General features: G+C 34.4%; 1 protein-coding gene across 1 annotated transcript in view; it reads left to right on the top strand.

Annotated features, from left to right (window-relative positions):
• The first annotated feature begins 8098 nt into the window (after positions 1 to 8098).
• Positions 8099 to 22107, top strand: part of LOC128241654 (MAGUK p55 subfamily member 7-like) — a 29134-nt gene continuing 15125 nt past the window's right edge. The window contains exon 1 of the mRNA XM_052958677.1: positions 8099 to 8171. Within this exon, the coding sequence (XP_052814637.1) occupies positions 8126 to 8171 (46 nt within the window). The 5' untranslated portion in view covers positions 8099 to 8125. The remainder of the gene's footprint in view (positions 8172 to 22107) is intronic.

The raw sequence follows: 22107 nt of genomic DNA, 5'->3' as shown, positions 1-22107 counted from the left end.
TTCAAACTTATCTTCTAATGCTCTTTGTTTTAGCTTAATTTAGTGAAAGGCAAGTTTGGGACGACGTAGCGTGTCCATTACCATAAAAGGCCGTTGTTAAAATGTGAACTATAAGTCATGTTATAGGGAAAGGAATTCCTTCCACAAAGTACTTATGTGATGTACATATCGCCATGGTCGTGACATGAATTCAAAAACTTTGGACGTTCGTCCCCTAACTGAACAACTGAAAACATATATACCCAAAACACAATTTGCGCGTGGCTAAGGGTCCTGCAGTAAGAACAATTTGGCTACATTTGGTCTTGAATGTTGCATTTAGATGTATTCTATGCATGTTTCTTTCAAATTGAAATGGACATTACATGTCTTAGACAAGTTCAGTCCCTATCCTACCCCACCCAGCTAATCTGCGTATCCGCTAGAAATCATTGTTTTAAGATAGCATGTACGTGTATTCTCTACTTTAAAGCAGTCAGAGTAAGATGCAGAGTCCTTGTTCGTAGAATGTTCACAATACATTATGTTATTCATTTTATTTTATATTATTAGATAGTCCTGACAATAATTTGCTTGCGCTGAGGCTGATCATAAAACAAAGCATTAAGTTAATGCATCCGAGTAGATTCTAAAACTGTTTAAATATATGTGGAGGATATATGTTTTATTTTGATGTAAGATATAAATTTGTTCAACGAGTGATTAAATGAAATATTGTTTTGTAATAGAACTGCCTTTGATCACGAGTGAATTAAACTGGAGCATACACCGACTTCCAAGAAAGTAACTGCACCAAAACTCATAACCATAGACACCCGTTTCCCACAAGAATGAAATAGTTTAAAATATGCGTTTAATATATGCAATTGTCATATTTACAGTCTCAAAAAGTAGAAAAAACTGACACATCCATCTATAAAGTTCAGTTTGTTTACGCAAGTCCCAAAATCATTTGTCTGGATAATGTCACATATCACTTCATGGTCGTGTTCCAGCCAGTTATGTGTGTCACTTTTACCAGAACCAATTTATCAAAGAATCAGCACCTTTATAGGCGAACTGAAGGGTAACTCTGGTCATAAGTGTGTTGTAAAATCAAATTAGTCCGCTTGTCCGGTTGTCTGATTTTATAAGCTGCGGGTATAGTAGGTGACCCGATATGTGATTATGCTGTGCAAAGGAAACGATGTCCTTTACATTGATCAATTAATGGGAAATGTTTCATTTACTCAGGAATCAGGGAATGGACGCCATTTTGGAACTATATAATTAAGCGTCCCAATATGAAAAATATGGAGTCACAGCGTAAGCAGTCTTGGAACAACGGCGTTGCTTGATTGACATTATTATCATAAACAACCTGCTATATTTACAGTTTCAACACCGAGTTTTTATCTTTAACTAAATCATATTTATTTTATTTTATTTTTATTTTTTATCATTAAAGTCAAATGAGTTAATAATGATAATCGATCAATCGAAATAAAAAATTGGCATCAACTACTATTGCACGTCTTTAATCGCCCAATATAAAGAGAACGATTTCGATATTTCATAATATCATTGTGGGAAAACGAAGCAATTATTTGTTTAAACAAAATGATAATGGACTAATATTTCTATCAAAATGTATTGTCCTTTTTAAGAATTTCTTCCGTCTTAACGAAATCAAAAATAGTTATTACAACCGAAATAATTGTATTTTATTCACTACAGGCGCTCCGTTCTATATCAAACACCCGAGCAGATAGCATAATAATGAGTTTATCATGTAATGTATTGTAAACAAATGGATGATCAGTATATGGATCAGAAGTATCAGTATGCTTTGAATGTTTGACATTTCTCGTCGCACCATATACCTGTATCGTACGTTTTAAACATGTAATGGACCATTCCTGTTCTTAAACAAATACGGAGATTAAAAGGATTCTTTGCGTTTAGACAATAGACGAAATAGTAAGATATCAAAATGTTCCGATTGTGTCGCTTATTATAATATTCCCTTGAAACGAGAGTGGACTTTCTAAAGTCTCTTTCTTTTGTGAAGAATGCTATTTATTTTAGTGAAATGAATAATGAAAAATGTGTTCATGTTTATTTCCGTGTCTTCTCTGTTTTGAAATGATCAAGTCTTATGACATTTTCTTTTTGTAAAAATTGCGATATTTGTTTACTTTTTTGGTTTGATACCTTATTATGACAATATTTTATTTAGTTTCAAACTGCGTGTTTTATTTACTAGAAGTAACATCTATTGTACATGCAATTCAAGTCAAAATCAGATGTACCAATACAAGAATGGCGAATGGTAAAATCGACGAAAAGTGACACGACAAAACACACCAAAAAGTCACATACTTTTTAATTGTGTTCGTCATTCCACACCGCCTTCGTGGTCTAGTGTTTGGGGCGTCCGCTATCATAATGGGAGGTCGACGGTTCAAGCATTAAAGGGCTTGTTCTGGTACGGCCGTTTGCTGACCTAGCATCTCGTTAAATAAATGAATACTGATTGAATTCTTGCAAGGTGCACGGCAGATATTTTTTCGCAAGAATTTAAGAACAACATTTGCTCCTTAGCGAACAGTTTCTTTTTCTAAAATGTAAATCACGATATCGTGAATCAACAGACACCTCTCAATCAAAAGAAACCTCAAGCTTTGACCTTTTCTTGCGCTTTGACAACTTTCCTTGAAACCATAAATATCCAGTATATGTAACTCGGTGATTTCCGTACCAATGGGTGTCTGGGACTAGAAATTTAGACATTTCTATCTGAAATTATGTCCAATCTCTCTGATTCAAAATGATTTAGTAAGAAATGGTTGTGTAAGCCATCTTGATTTTGTCTATAACATATCTAGGGAATGCTATGTGCCGATGTCTTGCATTTAACTTTTCAGTGAATTGTTACGTTATTAACATCAAATTGTGTTTCAAGTATTTAAATTTGTACGTTTGCAACTGATGTCAAGGAAGACCCGTGAATTCTTTCAGGCAATTGACGAGCAGACAAATGTAAACACGAACTGATGGTTAAGTGGAAGGAAAATCGAATCTCATCAGAACAATTCTGAAGCTAGGCAAATAAGAATATATTAAGCACATATAATGGAATTAAGTATATGAATGAACGAAGTAGGTACATGTTGTATGACTCTGTGTATTTTATACGCCAATGCAACTTAAACTGGTGTAATATTTGAATAAACAAAATCCGGCACTTGATAACACAGTCCAAAGATCTGAAACTTGTTTTATTTTACCATTAATCGTTCATAAGCACACAACACATTTTTGTGAAGCCTTTGAATCTGATTGAGACATTTCTGCTGAATATTGAAAAGCACTCAATCTTTAAAAGAAGCTGCAAAGTTTAAATTATAAATTGTTCAATTTTGTGTCAATGTTATTTTCTTGGGAAATCTGTTTGTGCTTGATAAAATCTAGTTTCTTCAATGCAGCGAGATTAAACTGCCATTTTACCAACGGTCGTTTTTCGAAACGTTAGTGTTTGGTTCTCAGTGCGATATATTTTGCAACACATCGGCATTTGGAACAAGGCGGCTATTTTCCATCGAAAACAGCCTCATATGAATATGGGCGATTTGCAATGTCAGAAATCTTTACATTTGACTACGCTGCAAATAGATGTTGTAGTGATTTCAATATATCAGTTAAACCTAGGGACTTTCCTTTTTGGAATCTTAATTATTTATGCAATACTACACTTCACTGGCAATCAATTTGAAATTAGAAATACAAATTTCACGTTAAAACATTTCAATAAATGAATACTATTATTTACAATTTTACGAAATACTTCGAAATATTGAGAACCGGCTTGCATCCGTTTGTTTTCGTATAAACCGTCTGATTCTGCAGAAATATACATAAATCATCCAGAAATCAAAAAGAGTCATACGTTACATCCAGCAACTATTCGTACGAACGTGTGAATTAACTAACATCTAAAGAGAGTTGTAGATAGTGGCAACTCTTAAAATCTCCTTTTCAGCATAATTTAAAAATTGGACCGTATAGATGGATAAGTCATTAAGATTTCGTCATTTACAAGTGGAAATATATGGATTAACTGACACCACACTCATTCATGTTAAGTGTTCACGTCAAGGGCCATAAGCACTGCAAATAGCGTGTGTTTAATTCTACAAATTAACGGGTGCATGCGAATATTAAAGTGACACTCATACTTAAAGCAATACACACATATAGGTATAAACATAAATTTTGAGTGATAAACTGATAGCTTGAAAGTATCCGTGTATATTATAGCTGAAAACAAATATTAAATGACTGGTGAGCGCTAAAAGATTTACAGTGAGCAACTACCGTATCATAAAATAGAAATGTTTTATTTTAAATTAAACACGGTATCATTCATGAGAACCATTTATTTCAATATTTAATTATCAATTTTAATAAATTAAAACTATTGTATTAATTGTGGTACATCTTAATTGGGAGTAAGAGTGCATATTTAAGGTCGAATGTGGACTCTTAAAACTCTCTAGATACGCATCTAGAATAAATATTAACCTTGAAAGAAAACAGTAAAAGTAATTAGGGAAACTATACAAACAAGGCTACCATCACAATGAATAGTCCCTAGTTGGTATTCAAAGATCTTTGTCGGCAATTCAACTGACAACTCTAAGTATTGTAATACACAATTTATATTATTTAATGAATAAAAAGGTCTGGGGGTTTTCACGTTTTCCCTAGTAGCAATAAATCGTGTACGTATGACCCTGTGATTTTATGAACGCATTAGGGAAGTCTACGAATGTGATTAATACATTTCCGCAATGCTTGTTTCAAGACGACTGATTTAAATATTGGATCGTAAAGTTAACTTCTGATTTTGTCATTTGCCTTTACCGGCTTCTCATAAATAACATTTGAGCTTAAAATCACCTTAAATGGTACGCGGTATTCAGGTTTTTTTAACGGGTCCTCTGATCTCGAGGGGCTGGTAGACAAGAGGAAGGAACTTTAAATTTGGCCATTTCAGGTACACAGTCTCTCAAAAAAGTTTTTTACGCTGGATTCGGATAGAAAAATGAAAGAGAATTTAGTATGGTGGATGTTGGAACTACTCCATCAGTTTCTGATAGTGGTGTTAAACTATTTATTTATTAATATTTGCTTCACTTAATTCTTCGATATTACAATGAAAACTACAGGTACAACCCAACTAGTCATAACGTCCAATTCAAACCATATTTAGAGGCACAAAGTGAGGACCCAAACAACACTGAGCGAAAAACACAAACACCATACACAGACCACACACGCATCGAAATAAATGTTATCATTAAGTAATGGGACAACCGCTTTCGAACGGCCATAGTTACACGATTACACTGGTACATGAGTTTACTGGTGGTTTAAATTAGTTTATATGCTTGTTAACACACAGTTGTCTCATTATTTATCAACCATTACCCACTTAGTTACATTTAGTCTAGAATGATGCATTGTGGTGTGTTATATGCACTTCGTTGTACGTATGTCGCCTTATCAAATTCAAGGCTTAAACTATGTCCATTTCGCCAATTCATAGCTGGAGGTTCAACATGATGAGTCTTTGCTTGAGCTCCACATCACCGTTGCTGACGATGAGAAATAGCTCCCCTGTTAGCATAGCGACTCTGTTCATTTCCCGTCCAAGTCTTTGGCAGCGCTGGCCAAGTCTCAGACCGCTGTCTGAAAGATATTTGGAAGCACATGAATAAGAAAGCAAACACTTTCCGGAATAGCCACATAACCTAAAAGTTGCGTTTAAAAATGACAAAAAAAATCTAGTTACAGTAAAGAATAGATATATTTTTAAACTGAATGAAACAAGATTTCTGAAATAAACAATAGTGAAATAATAGACTGCAAATATAATTCGTTGTGGGTAGTTATTTTGTTGTTGAACAGTAAAGAAAATAAAGGTAAGTTTGAAGTACGAAGAGATAATTGGTGATCATTGGAAATTGCGAAAAATATCGATTGCGAAAGTGGGAACATACCTTTCCACCAAGTACCATGACACCTTTTCTTTGGGGTAATTAGGTAGACCAAGTCCATGTTACTGCGAATAAGTTTTACACCAGATTACAGATCCACGGTTTGTTCCCACTTCCATTTAGAATAATAATTGTTACTGTATTATCTTGATATTTCGTTTTAACACTTTAGTAGTACTTTATGTAGCGTGTGTTAACTCTATTCATTCCGTGTGAAAAGTAATAAGTCATTTCATGAAATTGATTTCTATTTCTTCAAGCTTATCTTCTACTGCTATTTGTTTTAGCCTAATTTAGTGAAAGGCAAGTTTGAGACGACGTGGCGTGTCCATTACCATAAAAAGCGGTTGTTAAGATGTGTTCAATAAGTCATGTTATAAGGAAAGGAATTCATTCCACAAAGTACATAAATTTTGTTCTGTACATGTCGACAGCGGCGTGACCAGAATTGAAAAGCTTTGGACGTGCGTCCCATCCATGATCAACTGAAAACTATATACCCCAAAAACACTGTAAGTGGGTCTTGCGGTCGTTCCGTTTAAACAATTTGACTATATTTAGAATAGAATGATGCATTCTTATGTGTTCTATGCATATGTCTTTCAAAATAAAATGGACATTACATGTTCACTTAGATAGAATTAGCTCCCCTACAAACCCCAATCCAGTTGATCCGCGGCTGTAACCGCTAGAAATCATTGTTTTAAGATAGCATGTACGTGTGCTATCTACTTAAAAGCAGTCAGGGTATTATACTGAGTCATTATTCGGTAGAAATAACACAATAACATAAGTTATCCATGTATGTTATTCATGTCGGAAAATAGCTCATTGAGTTCATGTTTTATGCTAACAAATACCCGACTTAAAAAAGAGATTTCTGCATCTTGTCTCTTGTATCATGTATCTATTCATCATTTTGTTTTTACACATAGTCCAGCAATAATTCGCTTGCACTGTGGCTGAATATTATTTTTTAAAAAGTCTAAATATATAAGTGGAGAATATTGGTTTTATTTTTATGTAAGAGTTAAATTTGTTCACCGAGTGATTTATGTAAGCAATGCTTTGGAGTAAAATTGCCTTTGATTACAAATAAATGGGATCATACACCGCATTGCCAAACATCATTACAATAAATACCCGTTTTCCACAGGAGTTGAATATTTTCAAAATGCGTTTAATATATGCAATTGCCAGAATTACATTCTATTAAAGTAAAATTAACTGACACATCCATCTGTAAATTTCAGTTTGTTTACCCATGTCCCAAAAAACAATTGTCTGGATACTGTCAAAAATCACAACATGGTCGTTCTCCAACCAGTTATGGGTGTCATTTTTACCAGAACAAATTTATCAAAGAATCAGTATCTTTATATGCGATCTTAAGTGCAACTCTGGTCATAAGTGTGTCTTAAAAACTATTTTGAAAAAAGGCTTCTCTCTATATATCATTCTAAATTAGTCCGGTTGTCTGATATTATAAGTTACGGAATTAGTAGGTCACCCGATATGGGATAAACTGGGCAATGGAAACTATATCGTTTGAAACTTGTTTAAAACAAGTGATCAAATTATGGGAAATGTTTTACTTATTCGGAATCAGAAAAAGACGCCATTTTGGTTCAATATAATGTAGTGACCGAATATGAAAAAATATGGAGTCACCGCGTGACCAGTTCTGGACCAATGGCGTTGCTTTATATACTTCGCTATCATAAAAACATGTGCTATTTGCACAACTCCAGCACCGATAATGTTATGGCTAAACAAAGGTGTGCGTCGTCCGGTGTTTGAGGCTCGAAAGTAGATGTTGTCAGTTTAACGGCATGTTTTAACAATTTACTTTTTGCTGCAAGGTTAAATGAAGTACGAGCTCGGGTTTTTGGCAAATAATCTTCTTTCAAAGCAGTCGTACCACTACCTGCACGTTAAATTCTATAGCACGTGGCTATTTTTCTACTGTAAATAAATGCGTATGTGATTTCAGGAAAGTGAAAGGCGATTGGTCCTTAATTCACTACGTGACCTGGTGGTGGCGAAAGGTGATTGGTCCAGAATGCAGCACGTGACCGTTCAGGATGCCCGTGACGCTCTCGTTGAAAACACAACAATACATTGATCCAGGTAAGTTATCATGGCCTTGATCAATTAAAATCATTAATGTTTTATCAATTCCAGAGAGGAAAAAGAGTATACCAAAAGTCACGTATATAAAGAAGCAGTGTTACCCAATTACTGAACTACATTAATCAGATAAGCCAGTCAAAGCCGTTTTTTTTCTTTTAATATGTTGTAGTAGTTGTTGTTTTTGTTGCTGCTTTTCTTATTACAATACAGGTTTGGCTAACAATTGAAGATGATTTTACACAAATGCGTTCGTTCGTTTCGCGTCACTTAACATAGTTTGATCTATACTAATCAAGTCAAAGTGTGCTCTACAATTGCTCGCCTTTTCGGTTAACATCTCGGTTAAGCCTATGCTTGACGGGCGTCCTCTGATCCCGATGATTGAAATGGCAAGGCATGATAAACTAGTGTGGTTTGCGATAGGACGAACATGTTGACAAGTGAGCTCAATGGCCCCAAACTTATAAACCGTCGGTCGTTGGTTCGAGCTCAAAACTAGGGGTTTTTTCCTAACAGGGTTGTAATAATATGAATCCCAAGGTTTATTATTATTATTATTATTATTATTATTATTATTATTATTATTATTATTATTATGATTATTATTATTATCATCATCATCATCAGCAGCAGCAGCAGCAGCAGCAGCAGCAGCAGCAGCAGCAGCAGCAGTATCATATAATCATCATCATCATCAGCAGCAGCAGCAGCACCAGGAGCAGCACACCACCACCACATCACCACTACCACCACCAGCAGTAGCAGTAGCAGTAGTAGTTACTGTAGTAGAATGAGTAGAGGAAGTAGTAGTAGTAGTAGTAGTAGTAGTAGAAGTGGTAGTGGTGGTGGTGATGGTGGTGGTGGTGGTGGTGGTGGTGGTGGTGGTGGTGGTGGTAGTAGTAGTAGTAGTAGTAGTAGTAGTAGTAGTAGTAGTAGTAGTAGTAGTAGTAGTAGTAGTAGTAGTAGTAGTAGTAGCATTAATATTTAATTATTATTATTATTATTATTATTTTATTTTTATTTTATTTTTATTTTTATTATTATTATTATTATTATTATTATTATTATTATTATTATATGAGCTGTAAGTATAAAACTGTTTTAACGAATTTCAACGTTTTGTTGAAAGCTGTTCTTTGAGTTGTTCATTCTTCGAAGAATTTACAAGAGGGTGCATCTGATCAGAAATAAAAATTGTTCAGAAATACTATATTTATGCTATAACGTATTAATCTGTGTATGTGAATTGTATATCATGAAATGAGACATTTCTGTCATCTTCAATTTATTTTCAAACATTCAAAAACAATTATAAAATCAATATACTAGTATTTGAAACATGATGTTGATTAACAATTAAGCAACAATTAAACAATTCTTATCTTTCAAAATATCGTGCAGAATAGGCAATTTTCGATAATATTGAGGTACAATTTTTTATTTTTAACAGCAAAATACAAGGCAAGATAGATATATAAAAACACCCGCCAAATATGCTTTCGGATGTCTTATATTTATGTTTTTATCATCCAATAATACCCATATTTTCTGAAAATAAAGCGTATATTTCACTGCATCATGTTTTATAATTACATATAACACGAACATTTAAAACTGTCTTAGCAAATCAATTCCTCCAGAGACTTATTCTCTGGTTATTGTTATAGTATTGTCGGCTAAATTTCCGAACAGCGAGTTATGTAATGGTGTTGGTAATTGATAAAGATTTAATTCCTTATAATTGAATAAGCAAGTCTCTGGTTATACAGATATACATAACAATGAATCGTAGAACTTTTGGTAAATATGGGTAAAACAATCAAAACAAATCAAAGGTCCATGTTTAAGCTTAACTATGCTACACTTACCTAATCATCACTAATGTTGGTTAAGAATAATTATATGATTTCCAAATCATAGAGGTCACTTTTGTAATGGTAAAATTGGTTTATGTTGATACTATCTTTATTATATATTATCTAATATTTATTTTTAAGGCCATTAAACGTACAGTTCGATCGAAAAACTATCCAAATACACTAGTTTCGTATCTGAAAGCAGAAAAAAACATGCTTTAGTGCAATCGCTGAGATACCGAAAATGGGGAATTTGTATCCATTTCGGAGTTCTTTAGACATTAAATAAAACTAATTTCGTGCAACAGTATTAAAATCTCAATCATAATGATTTTTTTTTCAAAAGACATGCCTTATATAGACAACAGCACATTTCCTATACTTTTAACATATTGATAAAGTACATATTTCTTAAACATATTACAAAATAAATTAAAGCATTACTTAAACTTACATTGACCAAGAGAAATAATTGGACAGGAAGATTAAATACCCATCAACTGGTTTAAATCCCCAGTAGACCTATGTTTCGCTCGCCGACCCAAGTCTGTAACCAAGCATTTATTTTTTATGACGGTGTACGGTATCTGGCTTTGTAGTATTGTAAGGTTGTTTGTCTCTCGTTGAGTGACTGTTAGGCAATGTATATTTGCCTCTAAGTAGTGTAATCGTTAATCTCTTTCAAGACCACTGAAGTTATCCCTGCAGTTTCAAATGTATGACAGACTAATTGGGTTTTTACCGAATAGTCTTATCCCCTTAACCGCCAGTGTTTTTTTTCACTCTTTTTTTCAAGCCTAATGAACTTCAGTTTTTAATTAAGACCATGTTCCAAGTTTGATTCCATGTTTAATTTCATCTGGCTGGTAGGTTTTGGGCAATACAAAATAATAACACATTTGAAGAAGAAAAGATAAATGACTCTATAAAGCTAAAATAGTATGAAAAAAAGTATTTTATCAAACATAAAAATAGTTTACTTTTATGGACCTGCAAGCATTCCGCTTTGTTTATTAATTAACAATGCCGGATTCATTTTTGATTTTCCAAGCGCCTGTTTATATGGGCTGTTTATGCGCGTATGTTATATAAAATCGCCTGTTTTATATGGGCTGTCTATGCGCGTATGTTATATAAAATCGCCTGTTTTATATGGGCTGTTTATGCGCGTATGTTATATAAAATCGCCTGTTTTATATGGGCTGTTTATGCGCGTATGTTATATAAAATCGCCTGTTGTATATGGGCTGTTTATGCGCGTATGTTATAAAAAATCGCCTGTTGTATATGGGCTGTTTATGCGCGTATGTTATATAAAATCGCCTGTTGTATATAGGCTGTTTATGCGCGTATGTTATATAAAATCGCCTGTTTTATATGGGCTGTTTATGCGCGTATGTTATAAAAAATCGCCTGTTGTATATGGGCTGTTTATGCGCGTATGTTATATAAAATCGCCTGTTTTATATGGGCTGTTTATGCGCGTATGTTCTATAAAATCGCCTGTTGTATATGGGCTGTTTATGCGCGTATGTTATATAAAATCGCCTGTTGTATATGGGTTGTTTATGCGCGTATGTTATATAAAATCGCCTGTTGTATATGGGCTGTTTATGCGCGTATGTTATATAAAATCGCCTGTTGTATATGGGCTGTTTATGCGCGTATGTTATATAAAATCGCCTGTTTTATATGGGCTGTTTATGCGCGTATGTTATATAAAATCGCCTCTTTTATATGGGCTGTTTGTTATATAAAATCGCCTGTTGTTTACTACCCTAAGGGTGGTAACATTAAGCATTACGCGTTCGTTGTTTGCTTTACGTGTGTTGTTTTACTCACGCCGGGTAGGTCAGTTTTCAAATTGAAAACTGGTGCTAACCATGGAATCAGTTTGGCATGGCCTCATCAAATATGAAACATTTCAAACAGACTTAACTTTCATACATACGACGATTAGAAATTATATTTATACTATATATATATATAACAAATAAACAAATATAGATCAATATAAATCAATAAAGTTTGCAGTGGCCGAATGATGAGAACTCTTGACCTCTTGGTCCACACACATGCCCTTAACCTCTGGTAAGTGAGCGGTGATTTTTTTATTCATTATAATTCTGGTTTGTGTGCGTTTAAAACATACCGACCGCAATAGGTGATAAATAAATACGTTCACGTTTGACGAGCCGTATTTCTTGCATGTAACATTGATTATTGTCAATAAATTCTGAAAGAAACATTCACCTAAGACACAATAAATAAAGTATGAATTTAGCAGTGTAATCTTTGTTTGAGTCGGTTTACTTTGGCATAAATCGCATCAACGGTAGAAGCAAAACTGTCAGCGCGCACTAGCACCGCCCTAAGCTACATTGTGAACGTAGCATGAGGCCATCTATAAACAGACTCTTTCACATTCCACCACCGTAATTATATGCTGACCACATGCTCGGTCGTGACAATGGTTGAAAGGGAAATTCGTCCGTTAATTTTAACAATACATTGAGCACTTGGTTGGTGTTAGGTCGATCAATGCTTGTCTTGCTCCAACACCGTTTAAGAAGATCGTAAAGCTGTTTTGGTGGCTTAACTTCAGACATCGGCGGTGGCCTTTTGTCTGTTGTGCTAGTAATACAAATGACAAAAGTAAATTCGAGAGTACGTCTGAGAACAATAAAATGTTAATAAATACTAAAAGGTATGCAATGGTACCACTGTGCTTATTTCTTAAGACGCGTTTACATATACATATTTTTACCAACGCAATTGAAAATGATAAAGCACAAATAATTATTATAGTCATGTAACTGACGAGAATAACGAAATTATGTTAATTATTTACAAATCACAATTTCGGTAAATTATATGTAAATACCTACCTTATTCGTTCGCCATACCACATTTCCCAGAATATGAGAGCCATGCTGTATACGTCGCTATCTTGACTAGGCACCCCTCCCTTCCTAACTTCCGGGGCGTTATACTCCTGGGTTCCGATATTTGGACCCATTGTCACAGCAAGATTTAGGTCACGTGTCAGTCCAAAATCACATATCTTCAATGACACATTTTTGTCGGCGTCGATGTATTTCACCTTCAAATAGTTCTTTTAACATTAATCTATTATTTTTTATAAGTATGCCATTTGTTTAGCAAGTTTCATTGAATATACAAGCATCGGTATATACACGAAACAAAACAGAAAATCCTTTGTGTCCATGCTTTCCGATTTTTTGGAAGAAAATCCTGTGGAAAACATAACTTTTTCATGGAGTTAAATATCATATTATATTTGTCTTCAGTTTAAATGTTATCCAAAATGTGGCCAAACCAACCACAGTATGCTAAATCTGGGATTCAATCTAAAATATCAACGATGTCGAATTCGAAAACAGTATACGTTACATTCCGATGTGTTTTGGTTCACTTTTATGAAACTATTATTTTGAGTCATGTAAAGGCATTTGATTAAAATAATTCATTTTATTTAAGTGTATGTATTTCACTTAAAATTAACAATATGAAACAAATTACCAGGATATTTTCTGCTTTTATGTCTCTGTGTATGAAGTTGTTGCTGTGTAAGAACTGCAGACCTCTTGCAGCTTGGAGTGCGAGCTGTATGATGTATGCCCGACCCTTCACCTCGACAGACTCTTTTCCAGGAAACCTAGCACACATTGCACCATGTTATAATGTCGTAATAATTGATTGCTGTATAACATACATATGTGTTCGTGAATGTTAATGGTATTCAGAATATGTTTTTAATTTGGCGGGGGGGGGGGGGGTAAGCACTGTATTCATGTCACAATCTAAGTAATGCATTGCATGTTTTTAGCGTTCTTAACATCAACGGATATGGAGGTAAAGCGTTTAAGATAAACGGATATGAGAGATGCAGGGGACCGAGGATTCTAAGACATCTAAATGCCCTAACTTACAATCAAAGACATTTATTGCATTCTGATTGTCACATCATGTTCTACAGTTTACCGGTTTATGTAATTTATCAATGCGTTTTCTTTACGCATGTTCAAAAGACTTAAGGGGTCCATATATTCAATGAATTATCTCATTGCTTCGTGGGTACATATGTTATGTTGTTGCTTTTTAAGCAGAAGGGCACGCGGGCATATTCATGAAGCGCCTTGGGAATTTGTAGTCAAGAAAGCAATATAAACAAAATTATGACTTAAACGTATTAATGTATTCCGTAAACGATTATTACATCATAAATTTACCAACAATACACGTTTGTATAAACGAATAGCCAATACGTGTAACACATCGATATTGATATAAACAATGATGCCGTAACTTCTACCGGCTAATTAGATATGAACGGCAAGTTTTATTTTAATATCCAAATGTCTTGGGATTGCAATACTTCTAAACATAAACACTTACTGGGCCCATCGATCCTTGGGTAGTCTCAGATCAGTATCCTGCATGAAAAAAACTAATTAGAATAACTACAGAGCAGGAAGACTAATATCGTCCGTTGTTTCATTTACTAACCCATCTGTGTATTTGGCAATCTTTCAATATCGCTTGAAAAAGTGTAAAGGTAAAACAAACATGTAAGCATCTTGAGACTAATACCGTATTACGGTCTGTCAAAATACTTAGTATTTTGATCTTGTTGAGACATTAGATACCGACATAGACGTTCATATCACTTCACTTCCTTTCCAAAATGATATTCTATGTGTACGTTTATTGCTTATACGGTTGAAAATCACCTTAATCATGTCAGCAAGGTTTCTGTCGCATTTCTCCATGACAAGATTTAACCTGAAGTCTTGGTCATGTACCACTTTCGTCGTGTAACCGTAGAATTCGATAACATTCTCTGTTTCATCTTTTGGAGACATCGACAAGGTCCTAAACAAATACATACAGTGGTATTATCGATCATGTGAAATATACGTGTTTTTATCAATTAATATTATCAAAATAATAAAGGAACATGGAAGTGAATTTAGATGCAAATCTTAAATGTTCCAATGCATTTTTCTTTTCATTTTCCCCAACCGACTCATATCACGTCATATCACATACCTCAAGACACCACATTCCCTGAAAATAAATGCAGTTTCTGGGAGGTCTCTATTTGCTGGTACTCGAATAACTTTGACAGCAACATCAATATCACCAGCATCGTCTAAATTGTATGTTCCAGCATAAACGGCTCCGAATGTTCCTACTCCTAGCCTTTTTACCATGGTTTCATCAAAGCATAAGTCGTGTTCTGCGATCTCACCATAGTTGTTGTTCACGAATTGCAAAATTTCTATCCTCTCAGAAAGGCGTTCAAATGAGCGTTCAGAATTGCTTTGAACATAAGCTTGTGCATCCACGTCTTTTTCTAGCTCCACAATAGCCTTGTAGTATACTTGATAACTTTCTTGAAAATATCTGAAAGCGAACAACTGGCTGTGTCTGCGTTCTAACAATTTCCGTGCGAGCTTTTCTGTTTCATTTTCAAACATGTAGTTGATAGCTAGTTTGGTTTGAATCCTCATATACTCTTTTGGATTTCTTGTCAGCAATTCTCGATTGAGTTTAAACTGTACCATGCGTAATTTGTTCTGTAAGTTGTCAGGTTTGCTTATCATACGAAAACCGATGGTCGTCTGTCTGCCTTGGAGCATAAATTTTGAGAAGTAGCTATTATCCTCATAATCATTCTCTGCCTCAATCATAGCGGATATCCTTGAATCCGTACTGTTCTCAATGGACTCTTTTATCCTTGATATGTGACTATTTTCTTCCAAAACTTGCGTTACCTTGTGGATGATTTTCTTCTTCAAATTCTTCAGATACTCTTTCTCTGTTTCTAGGTCTTGTATATTCTCAACGTCTTCATCTTTCCAGTCCGTCATTTCTTTTGGCTCAGCTTTAAGGAGATCTTTAATGATTCTCTGCAAACATTTGTACTTTTCTTCCAAGATACTTTTAGCAAACTGCTCATAATCTGTTCGCCTTTTCTCCATGTCTTTCAATTTCGTTTTGGTTTCCGCAAAAGCTGATTTGACCTGTTTCTTTTGCTCCACCCTTTTTTTCTAAACTTTTTTGTGTTCAAACATGCCACTTTGGCTTTGGACAATAGAGTGTGCAGCCACCTGAAAATTTACAAAAACGTATTACAAAAATTATTGTTTACCAAAGTTAAAGGTTTGTAAAAGAAATTTACTGAATGGTCTGAAATATTATTGGTAAAAACGTACAACGAGAAAGAACTGAAATCTCTTAAATGAGAGGAATAGAACTTAGATACAGAATCATCTCGAATTTGTCCTTTAAAATGATCTATTATAAGACAACTGACCAGCAGTGTGTGTCCACGCTTTGATTGAACGATCGCTCTAAAAATCTACAGATACCGTAAATGAAGCGAATGTGCATGTCGCTCGGATTCCGCTCACGGACATTTTTAACTGCCTACAATGAAAGTTGAAGAAATTCCTTAATTGTATAGATTCATTGTTCACATTATAAGCGAAATGAATAATACACGTAAACATACGGATAAGTTGACTGTCAATATATATATATTCAGTTCATGCTTTTCGATGAAATATATAATTTTATCAGGGAAATAACAACAGTAAAATATCAATTTGATATTTTCACTGCAAACTTAGGAAATGAAAATATCATAATTATCTGAAAAAAAAAATATTGTAGTACCTACCAATTGATCAAATCTAAACAAGTCACTTTTTGAACCAGAAAACGTTGCCAACGAAATAATTTGAAATTTAAAAAAATTGCGCTATTTTAATAAAGTTATACTTGAAATAAACCACTTACGGTTTATTAGACAAATGGTAATCCTGTTTTTCAAACGCTTTCTTGACCATTGTAGCTGAATGTTTGAACATTTGCTTTCATACGAAACAAAGACCAAATGTTCTATCAACGTCCAAATATATTTTTGAATTGTTTGTCGTTGTTTTACGTAATACGAAATTCCCGGAAAATCGCACAACAACTAACAGATTTACTGATTACATTTTACCCCACCCACGCCTTAGAATGTATCAACAACCTAGCGTGATCTGTACTCTTAACCTGAAAAAACACTTCAAGCAAATCAGACTAGTCTCTGACAATGTGGGATATCTGAATACCAATGAATCCATTAAACAAACTATTACTCTAAGCAAAACGTTTTTTTTTTATCCTGTAAGTATCCGCATTTGATTTGCTATAAAGTTTGACCTCACAAAAAGGGGTAATTAAGAAAAATAGATTTAAATACTAATGAAATTCCTCAAAAGCAATAAAAGAAACAGAAAATGTGTTGATTTTAGTGTAAGACGGTATTTTATTTCACTTGTGATCTATATATTTTCAAGTTTAAAATAAATTATTCCGTAGTGTTCATTCTTATTTCAAAATCTGATATTGACTGACGATCGGTTATAAAGACAACAATTTGTATATACCATCAATTTCCTGACCGAAGTACATTTATTATAACATTTCGATTTGCAGTTGAGTTAAATGGAAAGAACAGGGACAGGACCAACAGTCAAACATAATTTTTAGTAATTTTGTTAAATAGCAAATTGATCAAAACAGTTTAAGCTAATCGAACATTCACAAGGAGATAAATGAGGCAACACCCTAATGGTCAGTGAAAAAAATGGTTAATATTCGTAACCATTGGCGCATTAGTAATGTATTCCAGGATTACACATTTCGATAAACAAACCTCATCTGTTGAAACGCAGAAAACGATTTGTTTCTCGGACATTCCTAAGCAGGCATTTTTCAGCTTCTTGAAAACTTTCGCCTTTAGCTTTTCTTTGCTTCTTTGGGGTACCCTGTCCCATTTGTTACAGACAAAATAGAAGCACTGTGGACTGAATGTTCCATCCCTCGTTCCGATGATAGTACGGACATCTCCAATCAGTCTTAAAAGCTAAAAAATAGAAAATTCTCAAACAATATAATTTTGAAATCATTATATCTTGAAGATACCTTTTCTTTTACGGTCATGACGTACTATTTGTTATATACATTGTATCATAACATTGCCAAATATTTTGTAATTGCATTTTTCGTACGGTATTAGGAGAATGTGTAATACCTCGCAAGTCAAATACAGATTTATACAAAAAGTTATATCCACCCTATGTACTATTATAATATTAATGTTCTTACGCAGCTAATTTAAATATATATATATACATTAATTTATTCCTGAATAGTTCATTGGGGCGAGGGATGGAATAAAAAACAATCAAGAAGACCGAACACTTCCAATCGACAGGAAACACATTTCTCTTTACCCTATGTATTTGTTAAGTTTGTGATTTGATTGTGTAATTCCTGATTGCATTAGTTATGTGCGAGTGGTCAACATGTAAAGTTACCCTGTCGCGTTCAATTCCATCATGTTCGCCATTGTTTATGACGAACAAAAACGCGTCCGCCTTTTGTACGTAACTATGGATATTTTCAAACGAATCGACTGTGTCATGGATTCCTGGTAGATCAATGAACGTGATTTTCTCCTCAGCTACCTTGATATGTCGAAGACAAATGATATTGTTAAGAAAAAAAATGTCCTGCAGAACATGCATGCATTTTGTTTATACATAGTCCTGCATCCATGTATGTATTTCTACAAAGTTTTGCAACTCTCGGAAAAGGCCTTCTCGTGGACGGCCATTGTTTTGAGCCGGATTTTGCACCAAAAATCGCTAATCAATTTCCTTACAGTTTTATGCAACAACAGGGGATGACCGCTAAAAGGAATATCTTGTAAGCCCAACTAAAATGTCACATTCTTCTTATTTCTTTCCAACTAAACCAAAAACATGCATTTTATTCTCATATTCAAAACTCACTTATAAAGTTGCCGTTGATCCCTAATCCATTTTACATATCCTCCCTAAGTATATAATCGTTTTCATTTTAATATCCGGAAATGGGCTGTCTTTTAAATGATTCTGGTGTAAAATCCGGCTAAAAACGATATCCCGCGAAAGAGTCTTATATACTCGACATCTGTAATAGCTGCACTCTCACAGATTGAACGTTATGACAAGTTTTTTTTATTTTTTGTCTTGGAACGAGCCAGTTTTTACCACAATCAATGGAAACCAGTTATATACGACTGCTGATAAAAAATTAGATCGCAGATTTTTATATTTAAGTTCAAAAATTCATGTTTTATGCATGTTTCTTAAACCGTTAGTAACGGTTAATTTTCGAACGGAAATATGAAAATCAACGATCTGATTTTTTGTCAGCAATCTTATAACATTGGTTTGCAGATATTTAAGCCAAAATTTCCTCTTTCCAAGACAAAAAAGTTGTTTAAATGGTAAATCTGGGAGAGTGCAGCTTTAAACAACTGAGCCAAAACATTACATTTATTTTAAATGCGATTTAGTCAACCTTTTATGTACAAAATGTTCTTTGTTTCAATCGTTGAATAAATAATTCACAGTTATTACAACATCCAAACATTTTACAAATACCTTAATGTATGGAAGGGGCCATTCTATCTGGACCTCCTTAAGCTCGGAAGCCATATGCCCTGCGGTCACGGTGCCAGCCGCGAATTCATCCAACCCCGTCTGTATGCACTCCTTCAAAGTTACCCAAGTTTCATCCTCTGGATCATCCGTGAGGGATATCTTCCGACTCACTTGTCTAAATGTTAAACAAACACAACTTCTGTTGGTACGTGTACATATGGGCTACTACATGGTGTGTGTGTGAATTGGATACGATTAAAATGACATTACAAGTACATTTTAAAAGAGACATTTCGCGAACAAGTTTTAAACCAAACTGCAGCTTTTGTACTTGTAGTTACATGCACTCGTACATGCCATGTCAATCTGTTAAACAACCTTCTCTTAACACCACATCATAAGTGAAACCTAGAACTCAAATCAGCTATAATTAATTTAACAAAGCAAGTTTCCACATTCCCCCACAGCTTCCAACTTGGAATTCTTTCCCCTTATTTTGAATAACAAGCAGTTCTTCTGCAGTTGTAAAATATTATATATTTGAAACAAAAAATAATGCTCCAAAAAGGGTGACAGTATTGCCATATTGTAAAATTCATGTAGACTGATGATGTCATCCGCAAATAGAGCATCACAACATATTTGAATGCACTAGGTAGTGAGAATATATTGAAAACTGTAAAACGCATGAAACTTAAATAGGGCTACTATGATAAAGTAAGAAAACGTAACAAATAGAAACCGAAATAAAATTAATAAAAGAAATCAGTAATGATTGCATAGACGAATATTACAAACTAGAGTAATTGTTGTTATTTTTATAAGAATTGAATGGACAAAATTCCATTTAAATATGAAGGTAAATCATGGCTTAGCATTTTCTCAATTACTGATACTAATGAAATAAAAGGATCCCTTACCCTAAAGCATTAATAAATTATTGATTGTAAATATTGAATTATTTGTAGCCAAGCAACATCTGACACTACATCTGCAAAAACATCTCGTTTAGATTACAGAATATATTCCAATATATTTGTTTTAAAAATAGCATAACCCAAAACTAGTTAAAACACTGATTCATATACCGCAGGGGGAGTTGCATATGACATTACGGGTGTGAACGCAGTACTTACAATCCTTTATTATATAGCATCGTGTAACGATACTTGTTATGACGTGACGTCAGCAGAGTGAAATACGTCCGTATCGCACTGGAGTGAAATACAGACTCCTGTATTTTTTCGATATGCATTGCGTATGGGTTTGTAATAAATTACTATCTTACACTGGAACGCGCAATTATGTTTTCTCAAGAATGTTCTTTTCCAAATAATTAGGCACTAAGAACCAACCCTGGTTGTGAGAAGACGAGCGTTGCGCACCTCGAGGAGCTATGTACGATGCTGCACGGAACCTCGCTACAGGAGTCATGTCCTGTGGGCATATAGGCGCCACCTAGGAGCATGTTCACCACGCTGCTTTTTCCCGCACATATCTCCCCTGCAATAAACATAACGCGCGAACTGTAGTGTACGATCGTTGTGGGGGAGGGGTTTCTTATCTTTATTAGAGATGACAAACAAAATTATGCGCAAAGTTTTATCATATAAATTCAATAACCTATAACTTAAATTTACACACACCTAAAACAAGAACCGTCAGTTCCCCAGCTTTTAGTTGTTTCGTTCTTGCAGCCAAATGCTCCGTGTAATTCCGAGAAGCAAGTTGCAGTTGACATTTCTCGAATGCCGTCAGTTGCTCCAAAGGTTGTTTAGCTTCAAGGAAGAAGTTCAAACATCGTTCCCGACGTTCTTTCTCGGCGTCCAGTCTTTCCCGTAGTGTTCTTGCTCGCTGGACCTATAGTTTACTATTTAACTTATTTTATTTAAAGCAGATTGTTTTTATCGGCTTGAGTCTGAGTTTTGGTATCGAACATGTTTTACGTTTTTATTATGCCGATTAAAGCGATACTCGTATTAACAGGCAATGCATACACATGTATAACAAACATAATTGTTTGACGTTCTTATACATCAAGAGATCCTACACTGATGTGAAGAGTTATAATTCTATGAGCACATATATGAATTGCTAAAATAAGATGCAAGTGTATATGGTAGGTAAGTTTGCATAACAAATACGCGAAACGTTCTTATTGGGTAACAAACTGCCTTTTGTTATAATCATTAAGATGTCTTTCAGCTCTGTTTTTAAGTGACACTCATTCAAAACCAATACATACACATGTTTAACAGACATAAATTTTGAGTCATTAACCTTTAACTACTAACTAACTAATGCATATTTGGACACTATACATTTCTGGTCTGTAAACAAGGTTTTAACCGTGTATTTAATAGCTGAAAGCGCACAAATATTTAATGGTTAGTGGGTCCTAAAAGATTTACAGTTATCAACTATCGTCTATTTAGGTAGAAATACCGTGTTTTCTGCACCTTTCTTTCAAATTTAAGACGGTAGCCTTCATAAAAACTATTGTTTTCGATATGTATTCAATCCTTTTCGGTTAATTAACGTATATTTGTGGTACAACTGAATTGG

Source organism: Mya arenaria, chromosome 7 (assembly GCF_026914265.1).
Source record: "Mya arenaria isolate MELC-2E11 chromosome 7, ASM2691426v1".
Classification (NCBI taxonomy): Eukaryota; Metazoa; Mollusca; class Bivalvia; order Myida; family Myidae; genus Mya; species Mya arenaria.
Note: the sequence above shows the minus strand (reverse complement) of the source record. Positions and strands in the feature narration are given on the sequence as shown.